This window comes from Triturus cristatus, chromosome 7 (genome assembly GCF_964204655.1).
Source record: "Triturus cristatus chromosome 7, aTriCri1.1, whole genome shotgun sequence".
NCBI classification, from domain to species: domain Eukaryota; kingdom Metazoa; phylum Chordata; class Amphibia; order Caudata; family Salamandridae; genus Triturus; species Triturus cristatus.
The window spans coordinates 956,193,122-956,215,990 of record NC_140590.1 but is presented as its reverse complement, the minus strand read 5'-3'; the positions used below and the strand labels follow the sequence as shown (position 1 = coordinate 956,215,990).

The window sequence follows — 22,869 nt, the reverse complement described above, 5'->3', positions numbered from 1 at the left end:
TGATCTGGGCCTATTCCTGCTCTAGCTGGTCATAGGGAGACGCCTAACAAAAATTGTACACACACACACACATATATATATACACACACACACATATATATATATCTGTATATACATACACACACACACACACACAAATATATATACATACTGTTAGCTTTAGGGGCGTTGGTGACAGCAAATTGTGCTGCTGTATGACCAGGTAGTAACAGAAATTTATGACACACAGGATGCTTTCGATCATTTTCTTATGTAGGTCACACCATAAATGGAGTTTATTTCCATTGTTGGGCTATGTAGATTGGATTTTGTATTTATTTGAAAACCAGCGCATAGATTATACCAAACTTGTGGGCCGTTGTTTATCTGAAACCCATGTGGAGACAACGTTCCTGCAGGACATGTGAGAGATTTGCACAACACATTTTACCTTGGTGTTCTGTGTTGAAAATGTTCTACTGCATATTCCATCTTGGAGGAAACAATGAGAGCAGCACAATATGTTTCCATGAAATGTGGTCATAACGGTTTGTGCAGGTGATGCTGCATAATGTCAAGCCTTGTTTTGATACTGTGAGTTACAAACTTTATTTTTACCCAGAGGCAGTAGGAATGAAAGGTGATTTGGCGATTCTGGTGCTGTACTAGGAATGCATTCCACGTCAATGCAGAGGAGTTGCTGCTTGCCCTGGACTGAGATACTTCTCGGAGCACAGCTACAAACCTGCTGGAAACTACACACAGTGAACAATGAGCGGAAGCCACTGATGAGTTATTCTTCTAAAATGTGACTGGAAGTAGGTACAGGGATGTTGCGGACGGTCAAAAAGTCATATCAAGCGGCTTACCATGGCCTGAGTGGGGTATAGTGGGAGCATCCATCACAGGAAGGGATTAGAGGTTACGGCTGCACTTGTACTGCTTGACAAAAAAGGTGCAAAAACAGTAAAAGTGCAGCAAAATATGGTGGTTTTCAATTTCTACCAAAGCTCAAACATTCCCTTTGGTGGTATTTCATCGGGTACAGTCATTTTAACTGAAAGTTATTAATCAACATTATTTATAAGCCAATATTTTTTCAAACACTTTCACTTCATATCAAGTATAAAACTTTAGCAAATGTTCCCTCAATTTATCAGTGCTGGATTACACTGCATGAGTGCTACATTTGGAAACTGTTAAGTAGCAGACAGAGAGAAAAAGTTCCACTTACTTTGTTGCCAGCTCGTCCAGTTCTCCCAGCCCGGTGCACATAATCCTCGTAATGGTTGGGGCAACTGTAATTTATCACCAGGATCAACTGTTTTACATCAAGGCCTCGAGCTGCCACAGAGGTAGCCACAAGTAGCCTACAAACACCACTCTTGAAATCATTAATGATACTGTCGCGATCATACTGATCAATGCCTGGAAAAAAGAAGTCCAGATTTAAATGCAACATTTACCAGGTTCCCTGTGTTTTTCAGGTGGGGACACTAGATAGAGTAGCAACTAAACAAGGGAACAATTCTAGCATTTATGGATTCAGTTTGTGACAAGTTAGCAATACTTTGCTGTATTACATATTAACACATCCTCTGAAGGAACAAGATTAATTAACTAGCAGCTCAGTGCAGTGAGGCAAAATATCGGACAAACAGACGTTTTACAAATCAATTCCAACAGTTTCAAATACTTTAAGTGGAGGAGTTTCTACTGTAAGTGCTTTATCGTCATGCATACAAGCTAACAACTATTCAAATCAGCTTATTATTTTTCCGGGATGTAAAAATGTAATGCTATAATTTCACAAATAACGTTAGTTTTCCCTAAAAATGTTCCAGGCGCTTGTGGACAGCCCAGGTTGTGTGATGCTGTAATGTTTAGTGGTGTTTGGATGATTGCACACCATCGGGTTCCCTTGTTTGGTGGTCTGTATTGGAGTATTGCGCCAACAGACGTGCAAGCCAGTCTTGGATTAGTGTAAAGGGGCATTGAGTGATTGTAGACCAATTTCTCACCTAAGAAAATGTGTGCATGCAACCACAGAGCTCGTGAAATGAGTAGGAACAACTAATGTTATCCAAGTCGTCGCACAAAATTAGACATTTGATTTTGTGAATAAAGTTGCTACTTTTGCTCACATTTTCCCTTACACAAAATGTAAATATAACAGCCAATTGTGGGGAAAAAAGTAAAGATGTCTCTTTCTGGAACTTAAACCCGTTAATGTAAAACAATGATGCCAACATATCTTTAGGTTCCCCTGACCCTTCTGTTTTTAAGTCATCTCATTAACTGTTCCGTGAGAACGATACACTATCCATAGCAACCAACTAAGGCAGGCCACATTTACCAATTGCTAAGTAATCATGTTACTGTATGTGTGCATGGGTCACTCTGTAAGAAGGGTCCCAACTGAATTTGTCACCTATTTTGGCTGCATGTCAGGATGCAGCAAAAGATATGTTACGCACGTGAGCCCAGCACATGCAGAATGGGGGCAAATGAGCTGCAATTTGAGCATTTTGATTAGCTTTCGAGAGGCTCAGAGCATACACAAGGTTGCTGGTTAGGTCACTAATGAGTGAGTGAGCTGCTTTTAGATGCTAAGTGGTGCACACTTGACATGAGGATGGAAAGATGGAATTCAAGGCTCTGGATAGTTTAAAGTATTAAGGTTTATTTGTTTCGCATAAAACCTGACATCTCTCAGATGAAATCACAAGAGACGTCTTGACTAGAGAAAAGTGTGTTGCAAACAAGACTAAGACTCTCTTGGCAAGCACTGGGAGACCTAGCCCTAACAACCAATCGTCCATGATAAGTTAAGAGTACAGATGCAAGCACTGAAGACAAAGATGCGTCATTATTAAAGAGAGCACCTTTGTAACTACTCGGGGAACATAACTCAGGCCGAAGGGAAGACAACTGTCTCAACCGGACATCTTGGATATCAGCAGCAATACTCATCCTCGATTGATATATGGAAGTGCACACCTGAGATTTACAGAAGTCATTCAGAACCTGTAAGAAAGTGGCTCTGTATATACTGCACCAAAGTAAGGTTCGGTGTGCACAGCGTCCACAGTCCCCAGAGGTTTGGCAGAGGCTAAAGTTAAATATAACCTTACTCTCCAAAGTGGTAGCTTGGTGAAGCAGTAAGGCAGTATCAGAGGACAGTGTAAAGCATTTGTTGTACACACTCAGTCGGCAAATGGTCTCACACACTCAAGAACTGAACTCTAGGTCAATTGTTTTGTATATAAAAATATATAGTTTTATTTTAGAACCACAAATAGGTCACAAAATACCATCTCAGAATGAAATGCTCTAGTTGAGTACTTTCAATAAGCAATAGACTTTTAAATGCAATAGTTACAGCTGTTGCAATAGGCAACACAATTCAAACAATTATAACATTGAGCTCAATGGGAATTTTTAAGTAAATGCAATTTCAATTACTTTACGTATGATTTTTTTTACTCAGGGTTGGATCCTGGTTTCAGCCCTGGTGCATTTCCTGTAAACAGTTGAAATAAATAGTTTTTGTTACACAGGCGATTTTTAAGGAATATTTTTAGGTTTCAAAAAAATCGATACTTGGAAGAATTTCTGGCAAAAATCAAGTGATCGGTAAGTACAGTTGTAATTACTTTCCAGAGTCAGTGCTGGGCACCAAGAGCCAGCACTGGGATCTCTCCTGATAACAGGTCAGTAATTTCGTTTATCGGGCGATTTTTAGTGAATATTTTAAAGTTTCAAAACTCAACACTTCCAAGTGAAACCAGTCAATGTTACCCTACGGAGAAAATGTAGGTTATCGGCTTTCAGGTAAGTACTCGACTGGCAGAGTTAAGGTTCTGGGCATAGACTCAGTGGTCTTCCAGGGTCAGGTAGGTACAGTTAGTACACCCTCAGCGGCACAGGGGCAGCCGTGTGCAGAGAGTTAGGCCCAATGTTAGCCTCTGGCGGGCAGGGGGCCTTTGGTTGGTGGCTACTAGCAGGCAGGCCACGCGGCTGTGGGAGCTGGGCATGTGGTCACTCATACAGGGCAAGTGGGGAAGTAAGATAGGTTAGATGTTGCACTTCCAGGGGCGGCTGGGTGCAGGGTGCTTTTGAGTCGTCGGGCGCTCAATGTATTTCAATGGAGAAGCTGCAAGATGAACAAAGGCTGCAAGCTCGGGGACAGAGATTCTTCAGGTGCGACCACCACTTCGAGAGGTAAGTTGGGAAGCTGTAGGTCAGGTAGGCACCTAGGAGCTGGGCAAAAGGGGCCGCAGGGCGCGGGTGCTGGGGTGTCTTTTCACGTCGGGAAATCTTACCCTCTGCTGGTCGCGGTTGGAGGGGTCCCTGGTTGTAAGGATGCAGGCGTCGTCAGGAGCGTCGAGTAGGGTCCTTGGGTGCTGGATTCTAGGTCATAGTCGCCGAGGGGACGTCCTTGTGGTCTTTGTTCACTCAGGCACAGGCCAGGCTCGGTGGGTGCAGAGTGTGCTGGATTCGCAGTTCCTGGCTGGCACCAGGGGTTGTTGCTTGTTTTTGAGCAGGACCACTGCTCGTGGGAGTCCCAGTCTTGGAAATGAGCAAGGCCGTCAGGTCCTCCGGGGTTTTCGAGGTTGCTGACCACTGGAGACGCAGGGATTTAGCAGGAGCAGATTCGAGGGTCGACAGGCCTGTAGGGCTGGGGCCAAGTCAGTTGGTGTCGTCCTCTTGTTAGCAGCTGCATGGCAGGTCTTCTTTCTTCTTTTTCTTTCTTTCTTGTTTCGGATTCGGGATCTGAGGAAGGAAGGTTCAGGGTGCCCCTAAATACTAAATTTAGGGGAGTTACAGGTAGGTAGAGGTAGAGGTCAGGGACCAATGGGTCCCTTCCCTGGGGTGGGTACACCCCCTAGCCTGCCACTCTCCAGTGGGAGGGGGGGCAGGAGCCTAGTCCTGATTGGGTAGGGCTCCCCATCATCAAGAGGGTGAGAGCCCCGAGTTGTGCTTCACCTCGCCTACCCCATCTGAGGGGTGGGGTTGGCAGAGGCTGGCACACCTCCTTTCCTCAATTGGGTTTTCTCGCCGATCTTCCCGCCAGAGTGGGGGTCAGAACCGGTGGGGGCCAGTTGCTGAGAACAGCAAGTGGCCTGGAGAAGCTCACAAAGTTCGGCATGCCTTTGAAGCTTCCCCTGCCCATCCTGGAGGAGGAGACCTAGCACCTCGCCGAGGATGTGAATTGTTGCAGACCCACAATAGCGGATGGCTCTCTAACCAGGGGTCCAGCAACAGGTCTGCTGTGTGGCAGCCTAGGCAGCCTCTCAGTCAGGTTGTTGTTGGTTAGGTTCAGGGGGCATCTATAAGCTGCCCTCTGTCGTGCATTTTACATTAAATCCCACACTGGCATCAGTGTGGGTTTAATGTGCTGAGAAGTTTGATACCAAACTTCTCAGTCTTCAGTGTAGCCATCGTGGTGCTGTGGAGTTCGTGATGAAGACCTCCCAGCACCATATACTCTTAATGGCAGCACTGCACTTACAGTGCCCAGGAATGGACCTGGGTACTGTAGGGGTACAGGGCTCATGCACCTGTACCCACACCACTGGCATAATGCACCCAGCTAGAGGGGTGACTGAGGTATGCCAGGGCAGTGTGTTTGTGGGCAGGGCACACAGGGATGTATGCCATGTCAACTCTGTTTTGTTCTGCACCAAGACACTCAGCCTGCAAAGACAGTGTGTGTGTGTCAGGGTACAGGGCCTCTAAGGGTGGCACAATAAGTGCTGGGGGCCTTCTCTGTTCATAGTGACCTGGGTACCTATGGTACCATTTACCAGGGGCTGACATGTGGCCAAAGATGCCGATTGGGTTTAGGCTTCAATGCAGTTTTAGGGAAGGAACACAGGCCCTGGGCACCTGATTGGTAGGAGCCCAGGGCACACTCAGTCAAAGTACATCAGCAATTCAGCAAAAAGTGGGGGCATACCATACAAGAAAGATGGCACTTTCTCACAGAACCCTGCCTGCCTGCCTGAATATTAGATTGTATCCCACATAAAATGTGTCCATCAAGAAAAAAAAAGTTGGTTAGGTTGTAAAGGTCTTAAATGTGCATGCAAGCATGGCAATTGGGCATGTCCATCCACTTTCATTACGTGGAACTAGTTCTTCAAATCCCAGAAGAAACAACTTTTGAATTTCTTCCAAGTGTTTTGCTAATTACCTATTACCTTGAGGGTGGATGTAGAAAGAAATGAAAGATGTAAAGCACTATCAGTGGTTCCCAGCCATCATAATTCACTGATGGATAAAGGATGTCAATTTTCCTACTGTGAATGAATGCTCCAATGTGTTCATTGTAGCACCATGCACCCCAATGAGAATTCAGAGGGCTAGGAAAATGTTGCATAACAGTAAACATTAGTTTTCAGCTTGTGTCAAAAACTACAATTCTTACTGGATGCCTGCTGCACCCCCATAGGTATCTAACTTTGAAATCTTTAAAAACCGTGCAAATGTTTGCAAGTCTCCAGCTTTTGAGGTGATGTGAGAAAGTGCCTCTTTTGACACGGTTAGTCCACACTTTTTGCCCGGTTTTGATGTGGTTTCAATTGTAGTGCACTGTGTCATTGCCAACCAGGTCCACTGTTCAATGGTTTCTTCCCTAAACCAGATCCCCAATTGGTACTTTTGCCCCCATGTAAGTCCCTAGTAAATGGTACCCTGGGTACCTAGGGCCTGGAAGCTGAAGAAGATCCCCTGGGACTACCCTCACTAGGACTATGCCACTACCCCTGCAGCCTGCATGCCCTTGTGGGAGGAAAAACAACAAAGTTGACATGGCACCAGACTGGGTGCCATGCCAGCCAGCACTGCCTATATGTATGGTTAAGTCACATCTATAGCAGGCCTCACAGCCCTAAGGCAGGGTGCACTATATCACAGGTGAGGGCATATTGAATATGCTACTTACCAGTATGCATCTGTTCTTGGCATGTAGGGCTGCTGACATACATATCTGTGCATAGATCGCCGCCTAGTGTTGGGTCCGGATGTTTGCACGTTGTTGTCCTGGAAGAGTCTTCGAAGTATCCTTGGATAGGTGACTCCTCCCCTGGACTACAGTGCGCATGGGCATCCTCTCCATCCTCAGATTGTTTTTCGCCATTGTGGCAGTGATGGAGTAGATACAGAAAGTGATGACCATGCTTACAGTAATTCTGAGAGCTGCAGCTGCTACAGGCGCCGGGGAGGAGGGAGGGCGATATGAATGTCAGCAGCCCTACATGCCAAGAACAGATGCATACTGGTAAGTAGCATATTCAGTTCGAGGCATGTGGGCTGCTGAATTCATATCTGTGCATAGAATACATAGCAGTGCCCTCTATTGGCGGCGGCTACCCGTGCCAGCTGCAGCGGTCTGAAAAAGTGTTTTGAGAACAGCCTGTCCTACAGCTGCCTGCTGTTTTGACTGCACATCTACGCAATAGTGTTTTGTAAATGTGTGTGTAGTGGACCATGTGGCTGCTCTGCATATATCATGCAGGGGAATATTTCCTAGGAAGGCCATGGAAGCCCCCAACTTACGTGTTGAGTGGGCTCGTGGTGGAATAGTTAATGTGCGTTTTGCTTTTTGATAACAGATTTGAATACACTTAACTATCCATCTGGCTATCCCTGCTTTGGAGATGGCGTTACCTTTGTGGTGTGGGGCAAAGGCAACGAACAGTTGTTTTGTCTTCCTGAAGGGTTTAGTCCTATCGATGTAGTACATGAGGGCCCTCCGTACATCTAGTGTATGTAGTGCCCTTTCTGCAACAGTTTGTGGGTTTTGGAAAAAAACTGGCAGTTCAATAGTCTGATTCATGTGGAACTGCGATATTACTTTGGGCATGAATTTGGGGTTGGTACGTAGTACGACCCTGTTGGTGTGAACCTGTATAAATGGCTCTTGAACGGTTAGTGCCTGGAGTTCACTAACTCTTCTTAGGGAAGTGATCGCTACAAGGAAGGCCACTTTCCAGGTAAGGAATTGAATCTCGCATGAGTGTAGAGGTTCAAAGGGTGGACCCATCAGGCGTGTGAGGACCAAGTTGAGGTTCCACATTGGAGCCGGTGGGTGGCTTGGTGGAATGACTCGTTTGAGTCCTTCCAAGAATGCTTTGATGGCAGGCACTCTGAATAGAGAGAGGTGCTGCCTGGTTTGCAGATAGGCTGAGATTGCGGTCAAATGGACACGTATAGAGGTGTACGCCAGATTGCATCGATATAGGTGTAAGAGATAACAGATGATGTTTTGGATGGATGCGTCCAGCGGGTTGATGTCATTATTGCCGCAATAAATGACGAACCTTTTCCATTTGGCTGCATAGCAAGCTCTGGTAGTGGGTCTCCTGGCCTCCTTGATGATGTCCATACAGTTAGGCGGCAGGTTGAGATAGCCAAACTCTAGGACTTCAGGAGCCAGATCGCCAGATTCAGCTGTTGCGGATCTGGGTGCTGAACCTCTCCATGGTTCTGCGTCAAATGCGCGGGTTTGATCCGCAGCCTTTGATGCGGCACCACGGAAAGTTCGAGGAAGGTGGTGTACCACGGCTGGCGTGCCCACGTGGGAGCAACTAGGACGAGTGTCAGGGAGTGTTGTCGGAGTTTGCGGGCCACTAGCGGTATCAATGGCGCTGGGGGAAAAGCGTACGCAAATCTGCCGGACCAGTTCATCCATATCGCATTGCCCTGCGACTGCGGATGTGGGAATCTGGCGGCGAAGCTTTGGCATTTTGCGTTTTCGCTTGTCGCGAACAGGTCTATCTCCGGATGACCCCACTGCTGGAAGTACGGCTGGAGTACTGATGGGTGTAACTCCCACTCGTGCATCTGGTGGCTGTGTCTGCTGAGCAGATCCGCCATCTGGTTGTCCTTGCCAGGGAGGTGTTCCGCCATGAGGAACATGTTCCTTTGAATGGCCCACTTCCACATGCTCTGAGCCAGATGAGACAACTGTGGAGAGTGTGTTCCTCCCTGTTTCTGTATGTAGTACATTGCGGTCATGTTGTCCGTCCGGATCAACACGACCTTGTTGCATAGATGTACTTTGAATGCCTTCATGGCTAGGAAGATTGCCATCAATTCCAGAAGGTTGATGTGCAACTTCTTTTGTTGTGTTGTCCATAGTCCTTGCACTGTATAGTGGAGTACATGAGCTCCCCATCCCTGGAGAGACGCGTCCGCTGTCAGTACTATCTGTGGGACAGGCTCTTGGAATGGTCGGCCCTTGCAAAGGTTTTGTGGATTCCACCAATGCAGAGAGTTGTATGCCCGACCGCTCACCAACACTAGGTCCTTTAACTGTCCTTGAGCCTGATTCCACTGACGTGCTAGGCACTCCTGAAGTGGGCGCATATGTAATCTCGCGTGCGGGACTATGAAGATGCAGGAGGCCATCATGCCTATCAACTGCATAAACACGCGCGCTGGAAGTGAGTGATTGGGTTTGAACTTGGAGATCAGCAGTTGTATGCTGTTGATCCTCACTAAATTTTGCTGAGCTGTGGCCGCCAGAGTGTCTATAGTCGCACCTAGGTACTGTTGTACGTGTGCGGGCTGGAGATGGGACTTTGGATAATTTAGTGAGAATCCCAGACTGTGAAGAAGGTGAATGGTGCGGGACATGTGGCTTGCACATTGCTGGGCTGACTTCGCTTGAACGAGCCAGTCGTCTAGGTAGGGGTAGACGTGTATATGCTGCCTCCGTAGATGTGCTGCCACCGTAGCTAGGCACTTCGTGAAAACCCTGGGCGCTGTTGTCACGCCGAAGGGAAGGACTTTGAACTGATAGTGCTGCCCCTGAACAGTGAACCTGAGGTATTTTTTGTGTGAGGGGTGGATGGGTATGTGAAAGTACGCATCCTTGAGGTCCAGTGTGGCTAGGAAGTCTCCCTGCTTGAGAAGCGGAAGGACTTGCTGTAGAGTGAGCATGTGAAAGTGCTCTGAAAGAATGTACTGGTTCAGGGGTCTCAGGTCCAATATAGGTCTGAGCGACCCGTCCTTTTTTGGAATTAAGAAGTAGAGGGAGTACACTCCCGCACCCTGCTCGTGGATGGGTACGACCTCTATAGCGCCTTTTAGAAGCATACTTTGCACTTCTTGCTGTAAGAGCGTTAAGTGCTCTGAGGACATAGGACGGCGTCTTGGTGGTATTGTGGGTGGAGTGGAGGTTAACTCCAGACAATAACCGTATTTTACAATATCTTTGACCCACCTGTCCGTGGTGATGGAATTCCACGTGGACAGGAACCTTTGTAGCCTTCCCCCGACAGGTGTTATGTGGTCGGGAGGAAGGGAGAGGGCGTCACTGCTTGTTCTTGGGGGAGGACCTGGTGTTGCCGTAGCCGCGTCCTCTGCCCTTTGTGCTGGAGCCACGATATCCACCTCGGGTGTTTTTATCATAGGTGGTCTGTGTATTGCCTTTGTTATATGTTTGTTGTGACCCCGGTCCTCTACCTGCTCCCTTGTTTCCGGGGCGACGAAAGGAGCCGCTCCGAAAGGACTGAGTTTGTAGGGCGCCCATGGACTTTGCAGTGTCCGTGTCCTTTTTTATCTTTTCGAGGGTGGTGTCAACCTCTGGCCCGAATAAATAGTCGGGGTTGACGGGCTGGTTCAGTATATTGTTTTGTACCTCAGGCTTGAATCCTGAGATCCGTAGCCAGGCATGTCGTTGCAGCATGACGCTTGTGTTTATGGCTCTGGCAGCCGTGTCTGCAGCATCTAGTGCGCATTTGATGGAAGCGTTCGTTAGTAGCTGTCCTTCTCTGATGAGCATTTCTGCGCCTTCCTTGAACTGGTCAGGGAGATGTTGGAATATTTGCTCCAGTGTGTCATAGTGCGCTCTATCATAGCGAGCAAGGAGCGCTTGAGTGTTGGCTATGCGCCATATGTTGGCAGCTTGGGCGGCAACTCTCTTGCCAGAGGTTTCTAACACCTTGGACTCTTTGTCCGGGGGAGGAGCGTCACCTGTCGTTTGCGAGTGTGCCCTCTTGCGTGCATTCGCTACGACGATGGAGTCGAGTGGTAATTGTCCTCTGATGTAAGTAGGATCCCCAGGTGCTGATCTGTATTTTTTATCAATTCTGGGGTTTATCACTCGTGCCCTGGTGGGTTCTTTGAAAATGTCCTTGGCTGGTTTGAGGACCCCCTTCAACATTGGCAGAGTCTTTACATGTCTTTCTGAGGATGCAAAGGTGTCCATTAGAAAGTCATCTTCGATGGTATCAGAGTGGAGCTGTACCCCATGGTTATTTGCAGCACGTTCGATAAGAGCGTTGAACGCCGCAGTATCCTCCGTAGGAGATGTTTTTGCCCCATAGAGTTGTTGGTCCTGTGCATCGAGAGGTGCACTGGGGTCTGCAGGGTCGCCCCAAGTTTGATCAGGGTCCTGCTGGTCATCAGGGTCCGTGTCTACATGGTAGGGGACTTGGTCATCCATGTAGTCCTCTAATGCATCCGTATCGGAGCGTGTGGGGGAGAACCGGTGTGGATCCTGGTAGGATGAATGGAAGGGTTCATAAAGGAGAGGTTCCGATTCTGCAGGCAACTTCCTTTTTAGTGGGATCCTGAAAGGGTCCAATGGCGGCTCCGAAGTTATCCTTCGGTCGTGGAGAATCATCCTGCCAGTGTCGGCGTCGATGATACGTGCCGGAGACGTCTCAGCAGGTGTGACCGTAGGTTGGGTGACCCGTGTCCTGAGTTGGAACATTTTTGGGATTGTCGACGGAGGCAAGCCGAAGGTAATGTTGGCCGGTACCGAAGAGGCTGCTGGAGCTCCGATCGAACCGGAACCCGACGTGTCCTGGAGGACAGCTGTGGTTTTGCTGCCTTGTGTCGCACCAGGTCGTACTTGGGGCGCCTTCGAGGCTTTGGCACCGGCCGGGCTCGTAGAGGCGGCCGTGGATTTTTTCGGCGCCGGCGGGTCATCGAGTCGAGGTGCAGAGATCACCGTCGAAGTCTTCGATACCTGAGGCTTAGGTGTCGTCGAGGGAGCGATGCGAGACACAGCAGGCGGTACGGCCCTTGGTGTCGTTGGTGCCGGTAGCCGAGCAGGTTTGTCGGTGCCGATGGCTTTTTTCCGTTTGTCGACTCCAACGTCGCCCGCTTCAAGTTCGGCACCGAAGTCCCTCTTGGTGCGGTCGGTGCCGACGCGGTGCGCTGGCGTCGAAGGCCTCGATCCGACCAGCGCCACTTTCAGTTTCGGTTTCGGTTTTGTGGTAGGGAAACCAGCCTGTTTATGTAGTAATGGCTGCCGCTGAACGTCCGAGGCCGGGCCCGAGGGCGGAGCCGAAGAACTGCGGGATGGGTCTCGGGTAAGGCCCGAAGGCGATCCCTCGACCGGAGCCATAGGCTGTGGCACTGGTGTGTCAACGGTTTGAACAGGTAGGCCTTGTTCATCATTGGAGCTACTCTCTTCGGCCCCTAAGGCCTCCTCGTCGTCTCCTACCTCGGTGTCGTCTTCACCTCTGTGGAAGAGTGACTCGTCTACCTCGTCCGATCCGGGTTCGTGTTCGGAAACTGGACTGGAGGGCAAGACTTCTAATTCCTCGACGTCTTCGGCCTCGTCGAAGATGTCTGTTGGGGCCGGTGCCGCGTGCTGCGCCTCGAGTCTCGCCGCTCGTCGATTCCGCAGAGTCTTCTTGGAACGGAACCGGGCACAGGCCATGCATGTCGATTCGTCGTGGTCCGGCGAAAGGCATTTGTTGCACACCGGATGGACGTCGATGTGTGGGTACTTCGCATTGCATACCGGACACCTTTTGAATGGCGTCCTCGATTCCATCGTCGAAGTAGTCGATGGACAGGTAAATGCGAAAAAAGTCGGTGCTGAAAGTTAGTAAACTAACAGGATTGTATCGAAACCCGATCGATAAACAGTACCGACGCAAGCTAAAGGCCTTTTGGCCTCGAAAAAATATTTTCCTAACTTGAGCTAAGATAGCACATCCGAACCCAATGGCGGAAAAAAACAATCTGAGGATGGAGAGGATGCCCATGCGCACTGTAGTCCAGGGGAGGAGTCACCTATCCAAGGATACTTCGAAGACTCTTCCAGGACAACAACGTGCAAACATCCGGACCCAACACTAGGCGGCGATCTATGCACAGATATGAATTCAGCAGCCCACATGCCTCGAACTTGCATGAATAGATATGCCCCTACAGTACTTAAGTCCATTCTTAAGTGCCAGGGAAGCCATAAGGCTTTCATGGGCTAGAAACTCAACAACTCGAGTCCTCCAACGCCGTGATGGCTTCACTGAAACTAGGAGTGTTTGGTACCATACAGCTCCTTGTATTAAAACCACACTGATGCCAGTCAATCAGGGGTTTATAAAGCGCACTACTCACCCGTGAGGACCTCAAGGCGCTGGGGGAGGGCAGCTCTGGCTCAGTCGAAGAGCCAGGTCTTGAGGTCCTTCCAGAAGGTGTGCAGAGTTGGCGAAAGTCTGATGTTCACGGGGAGCTCGTTCCAGGTCTTGGCTGCTACGTAGGAGAAAGTTCTCCCGCCCGTTCGGTTTCTGCGGATGCGGGTGATCTCTGCCAGTGCGAGGTTGGCGGAGCGGAGGTTCTTCTTGGGTACGTGGAAGGATACTCTCTCTTTAAGGTATTTGGGTCCGATTTATTTGGGTCTCTAAAGTCTCTTTAGAGATGCCCCCTAAAAACATACCGACCCTGGTGTAGGCACTGTCTGGCTTTAGGCAGCCTGCCACACAGTGACCTATTTCTGGATCCCTGGGTGGAGAGCCTCTGCTCTTTGGGACTAGAAATAATGAACATCTTGGGCAGAGGTGTCGCACCTCCTCCCCCAGAATGGGCCATTGCCCGAAGGAGAAGCTTCAAAGGCCTGCCGCCTTTGTAATGTGACCCCCCCCCCCTGCCTCAGTTGCTAGAAGCAGATGGCAGCCCCAGTTTACACCCCCACTTTGGGTGAGAAAATCTAGAAAATAGGAGGTGTGCCCACCTCTTCCAACTCCACCCTTAAGATGGGGGAGGCGAGGTGAAGCACATCTTTCAGTACCCACCATCTTGAAGATGGGGGGGGCCCTCCAATCAGGGCTAGGTTTATACCCCCTCCCACAGGAGAGTGGCATGACAGTGGATGTAGTCACCCCAGGTAAGGTGCCTATTAGCCCTACCTGCTACTCCCCTAAAACAACCCTAAATTTAGTATTTAGGTGGCTCCCCTAAACCTGGAAAACTAGATCTGTGATTACTTAAGAAGAAAGAAGACATCCCTGCCTTGGCCCCAGCCCTACCGGCCTGTCTCCAGCTTCGACAAACCTGTGAATTGGCTTGCAGACAGTGACCAATGAAAACCCTAAAAGACTGCTGCCTTCGTAAAAGACCCCAATGTCCCATGGACAGCGACCTGGCCTGAAGAAATCTACTCCAAGGGGCCCGGATCCAGCTGAAACCGTGACTCCTGCCCACTCAGCCCCAGCGGCCCGAGTCTGAGTGACTCACCTGTCCAGTGAAGTCACCTGAGCAATCCTGACCTCGAATTCAGCGTTGTCTGACCTTTCCTGGCATCCATGATGGCACCTGCAGTGCGACTCCAGAGGCCCCCTGACCGCAAACGGCTTCAGTAAGAAGACTCCAACTTCAAAAGGCATTCCTGCACCCTAAGCCCATGGGCCTTGGTGAGCTGAACCAATGGTGCCCTTACAACCTCCTACACCTCTACATACCTCTGCTGTCATTGGTCTTCCTCCTGCAACCTCCGGTGCCATGCCTGCTGCCTGTTTGTTGAAAGCAGACTCCTCATTGAAAAGCAATGGGTGCCCGATGCTGAATTTGTACCCTGCACCCGGACGGCCCTGGGCAGCTGGTGGTGTATGTTTGGTGCAGATCTGTTGACCCACCCTGTGCTTGTTCTAACCCCGAAAGCTTGGTCCCTGCAACCGATCTACTTAGTGTGGTTTTGAGCGCTCCCAGTCTCCATCGAAACGCACTGTGCCTTACTCAGATTTTGACCTCTGCACCCGGCTGCCCCTGTGCCGCTGGTGATGCAGTTTTGGTACTCAACTGACACTTGCCCCTTGTGGACTTTTGGTCCCAAAGACTGGAACTGCAAATGCTTTACTTACACGTTTAACCACGATATTGTTTTCCCCATGGGATAACGCTGAACTGTTCAGAAATTGTTTTAAGTGTTGATTTTTCAAAGTGAAAAGCATTTTAATTAAAAACATACTTACCTTATTGCGAAGATCTTTGTCATAAAATAAAATACAAAGTATAATTTTCTAAAATTGGTCTGGATCTCATTCCTGAGTCGCGGGTCCATTATTGATCACTGTTGTGCAATAAATGTCTTCACTCCTCTGTGTTAGGCCCAAGGCTGCTCCCCCACACTACCACTAATAGAGCACTTTGGGTTTTACATTAAGCCCTGTACACTTTAGGAGAACCCCTGCCCTAGTGGCATGCCATATACCGAGTCAACTTCCTACAGGTGAGGAGATTAAAGGGTTCAAGGACTTCACTTTCACCACACCAGTCATTCAATTTTCTCATCAGGAAATGGAGAAAACATGGTGAAACTGAAGTTCCATGACTTAATCTTCAATATCGCGATGCTTGCAAGATAAGCGGACCTTTACATGTAGACAGACAGACACGTTAAGAGCACTGGCGGCATGATCAATGAGAAATGTATTGATCTGAAGCTGTTGCAAAGCTGTTCTTTTGCCTTCTGCCTGCCAGAAAAATACGTTTCTTGCTTCATCTTCAGGTAGGACCTTCGCATTTTTTCCTAAACTTTCCCTCCATTTGGGACATTGTATACAGCAATTTCTGATGCTGCACTGCTACAGGTTGTACCCCAGGACAAATTCTTTGTCTACAATAGAAGACACAAGAGGAGCAGGACCTTACCACTTTCCAAGAACTGCCAAAGCCACTGATGACTGGGCAGGAAGATCACCCATCAAGTTGTAACGACACATACTTATGTCAGGACCAACAAGGAAGACATGCTTGATCTCCACTTTGAGGAATTTAGCCAAAAGCTGACTGAACTCTAAGGGATTTATGTTCGAGAACCTAATCACTATAAGAAGACTGCACTGTGATTACAATGCAAGAGCACCACTTGTAAGAAAGTGCCCTCTTTTTGCATGGTTTCCCCCACTGTTTGCTAAATTGCTGATGTACTTTGAGTGTGCGCTGGGCTCCTGCCAAACAGGTACCCAGGTCCTACGTTCTTTCCCTAAACTGCATTAAAGACAAAACCCAATTGGCAATCTTAGGCCACAGGGCAGTAAATGGTACCAAATTTATCGAGGGCACTGTGGACAGGGAAGGCCCAGAAGGGCTGCAGCTCTTTTTGTGCCACCCTTAGAGGCCCTGTACCTTTACACACACACACTGCCTTTGCAGGCTGCGTGTTGTGGTGAAGAACAAAGTGAAGAGTCGACATGGCACACATCCCTGTGTGCCATGCCTACAATCCTCTGCCCTGGCATAGGTCAGCCACCCCTCGAGCTGGGTGCACTATACAGTGGTGAGGGTACAGGTGCATGAGCCCTGTACCTCTACAGTGTCTAAGCCAATTCTTAGACTTTGTAAGTGCAATAATGCCATTAAGAGTATATGGTGCTGGGAGCTTGTCATTACGAACTCCACAGTACCATAATGGCTTTAATGAAAACTGGGAAGTTTGGTATCAAACTTCTCAGCACATTAAACCCACACTGATGCCAGTGTGGGATTTAATGAAAAATGCACACAGAGGGCATCAGAGATGCTCCCTGAAAAACAACCTAACGTACAAGTTACTTACCTTCGGTAACAATGTATCTGGTAGAGACGATTCTAGCCGCAGATTCCTTAACGTAGAATTATCCCCAGGCTTGAGACTGGACCCGGAAAACTTACTTTGCCCCAGCATCGCTGCGCGCCGGGGGGCGGTACCACGCAACTGAGCCCTGACGTCATCCGCGGCGTTAGCAAGGTCACATAAGCCCCACCCCGGTGAGCTGACATCAGTTTTCTTCGAACTTTTCCACGCCACAACGTGGAGTCATCACAAACAAAACTGTGGAGAGTATGGGAACAGTGTGCGAAAAATCTGTGAAACAGAAAGGAGAGCAACGAAAGGCGAGGAACAAAACCAGTTGGAAAAGTGCCAAGCACTAAGGTACAAAAAGCCATAACGGTGAAAGCCACAGCAGTGAAAGAGCAGAGCACCGCTCTGAGGAACACCTGTGCAAGCTAAGGGGACATACTCCCTGGAGGCAGAAAGCACGTGAAAAACGCCATAGCAGAAGAGAGAGAGAGACTGCAACCACAATCCACAATAGTGATGGGGAACAAGCCCGGAACAGAGGAGTAACCGCAATTTACCCCCAGACACCATCAAGGAGGGTCGTATCCCCTGAAAAGAGCGAGAAGGCCAGGGTACAGGCAAAAAAAAAAACAACGGAGAGGACTGCAAAGGAATCAGAAACCCCAAGTAAGTAAAAGGGAGAAGAGTAAAAGTAGTCCCCTACACTGGAGAAAAAACCAGGGTGGAGGGATGCAGAAGCACACATGAACCAACCGACCATGTATCATAAAAGAAGGGGTGGAACAATCAAGCAGAACGAAGCATCCTGTCTGGGAGGAAGCAAAGTGGACACCCACCCGGAGGGAGGAGAGTGCAGAAAACCAAACTGAAGGGCCTCGCAGAACAGGGAGGAAGGCGGGCCGTGAAGGAATCTGTGGCTACAATCGTCTCTACCAGATACATCATTACCGAAAGTAAGTAACTTCTACATCTGATAGAGACTACTAGCCGCAGATTCCTTAACGTAGAATATATATCCTAGCCATACCCAGAGGGGAGGAGGGCCTGCGAGAGAACCTCCCCAGTAGGAACACAGGGCCCCAGCAGGGGACGTGCCACGGGGACAAGAAGGGCGGCCCAGCCTCCACCAAACAGCAGTAAGCAAGAACAAGGCGAAGGGAAGACTAGGAGACCTCAAGCCCATTCAAGGTACAACGGCCACAAACCCTTGTAGGAACAGACAGCCGCAGAGGAGCACCCAGGAGGAAAAGAACGACCCCAACTCCAGGAAGAAGAGGTAGAACCAGAGGCAAAGCCTGCCGTAGGAAAACACATAGCGATAGAGGACAGTTGAACAGGCATCAGCCACAAGGAAGCAGGCAAGGCAGGAACGGCTCCACAGTCAAGAAACGCAGGCATAAGAATAAAGGCACAAGTGCGCAAAGCCCCAGCAGAACAAGACGCAGGGGCACAAGGGAACACAATAAGGGCCACGGCCGTGGACCAGAACGAGGAGGCGTGCGCAGCCGGCAGCTGACAGTACCATGGAGCAGTGCACCCAGAACAAGCCAGGCGCCGGCCAATGACAGAAGCCAGGGAAATTCAGAACAATCCCCAAAGGAGGATCGTTCAAGAGAGACACACCGACCCACGAAAAGAAGCGGCACCAGCTGTAAGAAAGTGGGTAACCCCCCCTTTTTTGCCTGGTAACTGATGCACGTTTCCTTGTTGTGCCCTGGGCTCCTGCTAATCAGGTGCCCCGGGTCTGTGTTCCATCCCTAAAAACTGCCTAACAGCCAAAACCCAATTGGCATCTCTGGTCACCTGTCAGCCCCAGGTAAATCGTACCCTAGGTGCCCAGGGCCTTGTGACCAGAGAAGGCCCCTCAGGGCAACACACACACACACACACACACACACACACACACACACACACACACACACACACACACACACACACACACACACACACACACACACACACACACACACACACACACACACACACACACACACACACACACACACACACACACACACACACACACACACACACACACACACACACACACACACACACACACACACACACACACACACCCTTTGCAGGCTGAGTGTCTGGGTGCAGAACAAAACAAAGTCGACATGGCACACATCCCTGTGTGCCATGCCCACAACACACAATGCTGAATATGCTACTTACCAGTATGCATCTGTTCTTGGCATGTAGGGCTGCTGACAGTCATATCTGTGCATAGATCGCCGCCTAGTGTTGGGTCCGGATGTTTGCACGTTGTTGTCCTGGAAGAGTCTTCGAAGTATCCTGAGATAGGTGACTCCTCCCCTGGACCACAGTGCGCATGGGCATCCTCTCCATCCTCAGATTGTTTTTCGCCATTGTGGCAGTGATGGAGTAGATACAGAAAGTGATGACCATGCTATACAGTAATTATGAGAGCTGCAGCTGCTACAGGCACCGGGGAGGAGGGTGGGCGATATGAATGTCAGCAGCCCTACATGCCAAGAACAGATGCATACTGGTAAGTAGCATATTCAGTTCGAGGCATGTGGGCTGCTGAATTCATATCTGTGCATAGAATACATAGCAGTACCTCCTATTAGCGGCGGCCACCAGTGCCAGCTGCAGCGGTCTGAAAAAGTTTTGAGAACAGCCTGTCCTACAGCTGCCTGCTGTTTTGACTGCACATCTACGCAATAGTGTTTTGTAAATGTGTGTGTAGTGGACCATGTGGCTGCTCTGCATATATCATGCAGGGGAATATTTCCCAGGAAAGCCATGGATGCCCCTAACTTACGTGTTGAGTGGGCTCGTGGGGGAATCGTTAATGTGCGTTTAGCCTTTTGATAGCAAATTTGAATACATTTAACGATCCATCTGGCTATACCTGCTTTGGAGATGGCGTTGCCTTTGTGTTGTGGAGAAAAGGCAACGAAAAGTTGTTTTGTCTTCCTAAAGTCTTTAGTTCTGTCTATATAGTACATGAGGGCTCTTTTGACCTCTAGTGTATGGAGCATTCTTTCAGCGACATTTTGTGGATTCTGAAAGAAAACAGGCAGTTCAATAGTTTGATTCATGTGGAACTGCGATATTACTTTAGGCATGAATTTGGGGTTGGTACGTAGTACGACCCTGTTTGCGTGAACCTGTATGAATGGCTCTTGAATGGTTAGTGCCTGGAGTTCACTAACTCTTCTTAACGAAGTGATTGCCACTAGGAAAGCTACTTTCCAGGTGAGGAATTGAACCTCACATGAGTGGAGAGGTTCGAAGGGTGGACCCATCAGTCGGGTGAGGACCAAGTTGAGGTTCCACACCGGTGCTGGTGGGTGTCTTGGGGGAATTACTCGTTTAAGTCCCTCCAAGATGGCAGGCACTCTGAATAAAGAGAGGTGCTGCCTGTTCTGGAGATAGGCTGCTATTGCGGTCAAATGGACACGTATTGAGGTGTATGCCAGATTGCATCGGTATAGGTGTAAGAGGTAACAGATATTTTGAATGGATGCGTCTAGCGGGTTAATGTCATTGTTGTTGCAGTAAATGACAAACCTCTTCCATTTAGCTGCATAGCAAGCTCTGGTAGTGGGTCTCCTGGCCTCTTTAATGATCTCCATACAGTCAGGTGGCAGGTTTAGGTAGCCAAACTAAGACTTCAGGAGCCAGATTGCCAGGTTCAGCTGTTGCGGATCTGGGTGCTGAATTTCGCCATGGTTCTGCGTTAAGAGTGCAGGTTTGATCCGCAGCCTTTGATGCGGCACCACGGAAAGTTCTAGAAAGGTGGTGTACCATGGCTGGCGCGCCCATGTGGGAGCAACTAGGATGAGTGTCAGTGAGTGCTGTCGCAGTTTGCGTGCCACCAGCGGTATTAATGGCGCTGGGGGAAAAGCGTACGCAAATCTGCCGGACCAGTTCATCCATATCGCATTGCCCTGCGACTGTGGATGTGGGAACCTGGTGGCAAAGCTTTGGCATTTTGCGTTTTCTTTTGTGGCGAATAGGTCTATCTCTGGATGACCCCACTGTTGGAAGTACGGTTGGAGTACTGACGGGTGTAGCTCCCACTCGTGCATCTGGTGGCTGTGTCTGCTGAGCAGACCCGCCATCTGGTTGTCCTTGCCGGGGAGGTGTTCCGCCATGAGGAATATGTTCCTCTGAATGGCCCACTTCCACTTGCTCTGAGCCAGATGAGACAACTGTGGAGAGTGTGTTCCTCCCTGCTTCTGTATGTAGTACATGGCAGTCATGTTGTCTGTCCGGATCAACACGACTTTGTTGCACAAGTGTACCTTGAATGCTTTCATTGCCAGGAAGATTGCCATCAGTTCTAGAAGGTTGATGTGCATCTTCTTTTGTTGTATTGTCCATAGTCCCTGCACTGTGTAATTGAGTACATGAGCTCCCCATCCCTGGAGAGACGCGTCCGCCGTCAGTATTATTTGTGGAACAGGCTCTTGGAACGGTCGGCCCTTGCAAAGGTTTTGTGGATTCCACCAATGCAGAGAGTTGTATGCCCGACCGCTCACCAACACTAGGTCCTTTAACTGTCCTTGAGCCTGATTCCACTGACGTGCTAGGCACTCCTGAAGTGGGCGCATATGTAATCTCGCGTGCGGGACTATGAAAATGCAGGAGGCCATCATGCCTATCAACTGCATGAACACTCGCGCAGGGAGGGAGTGTTGAGGTTTGAACTTTGAGATCAGCATTTGCATGCTGTTGATCCTCACTAAATTTGGCTGAGCTGTGGCTGCCAGAGTGTCTATGGTCGCACCTAGGTACTGTTGTACGTGTGTGCGTTGGAGATGTGATTTTGGGTAATTTAGTGAGAATCCCAGACTGTGAAGAAGGTGAATGGTGAGGGACATGTGGCTGGCACATTGTTGGGCTGACTTTGCCTGAACAAGCCAGTCGTCCAGGTAAGGGTAGACGTGAATGTGTTGTCTCCGTAGATGTGCAGCCACTGTAGCTAGGCACTTGGTGAAAACTCTGGGTGCTGTTGTCACACCGAAGGGGAGGACTTTGAATTGGTAGTGCTGCCCCTGAATAGTGAACCTGAGATATTTTCTGTGTGACGGGTGTATGGGTATGTGGAAGTACGCATCTTTGAGGTCTAGTGTGGCTAGGAAGTCTCCCTGTCTGAGCAGCGGGAGAACCTGCTGTAGGGTGAGCATATGGAAATGCTCTGAGAGAATGTAGTGTTTGAGGGGTCTCAGGTCTAGTATAGGTCTGAGTGACCCGTCCTTCTTCGGTATTAAGAAGTACAGAGAGTACACCCCTGTCCCTTGCTGGTGGACGGGCACGACCTCTATTGCACCTTTTTGCAGCATACTTAGCACTTCCTGCTGCAATAATGCTAAGTGCTCTGAGGACATAGGACGGTGCTTTGGCGGTATTGTGGGTGGAGTGGAGGTTAATTCGAGACAGTAACCGTGTTGGATAACATCTCTGACCCACCTCTCCGTGGTGATGGTATTCCACGTGGACACGAACCGCTGGAGTCTCCCCCCGACAGGTGTTATGTGGTCGGGGGGAAGGGAGAGGGCGTCACTGTTTGTTCTTGGGTGAGGACCTGGTGTTGCCGTAACCGCGTCCTCTGCCCTTGGTGCTGGAGCCACGATATCCACCTCTGGTGTTTTTATCGTAGTTACTCTGTGTGCCCCCTTTATTGTAGGTTTGCTGTGACCCCTGTCCTCTAGCCGCTCCCCTATTTCCGGGGCGACGAAAGGAGCCACTACGAAATGTCTGCGTTTGGAGAGCCCCCATTGACTTTGCAGTGTCTGTCTTTTTTGATCTTTTCTAGGGTGGTGTCAACTTCTGGTCCGAATAAGTAGTCGGGGTTGACAGGCTGATTGAGGATGTTATTTTGAACCTCAGGTTTGAATCCGGAGATTCTTAACCAAGCGTGTCGTCGTAGCATGACGCTGGTGTTTATTGCCCTCGCAGCTGTGTCGGCGGCATCCAGTGCACACTTAATGGATGCGTTTGTGAGAAGTTGTCCCTCTCTGATGAGGAGCTCCGCTGCCTCTTTGTACTCGTCTGGTAGATGTTGGAGTAGGGTCTCTAACGTGTCATAGTGTGAG

At 49.3% G+C, this 22,869-nt stretch overlaps 1 protein-coding gene across 1 annotated transcript in view; it reads right to left on the bottom strand.

The window, feature by feature from the left end:
* The window catches only part of DDX46 (DEAD-box helicase 46), a 1,041,144-nt gene that overhangs the window by 291,600 nt on the left and 726,675 nt on the right, over positions 1–22,869 (bottom strand). The window contains exon 16 of the mRNA XM_085617987.1: positions 1,214–1,407. Coding sequence (XP_085474113.1) covers positions 1,214–1,407 — 194 coding nt within the window. The remainder of the gene's footprint in view (positions 1–1,213; positions 1,408–22,869) is intronic.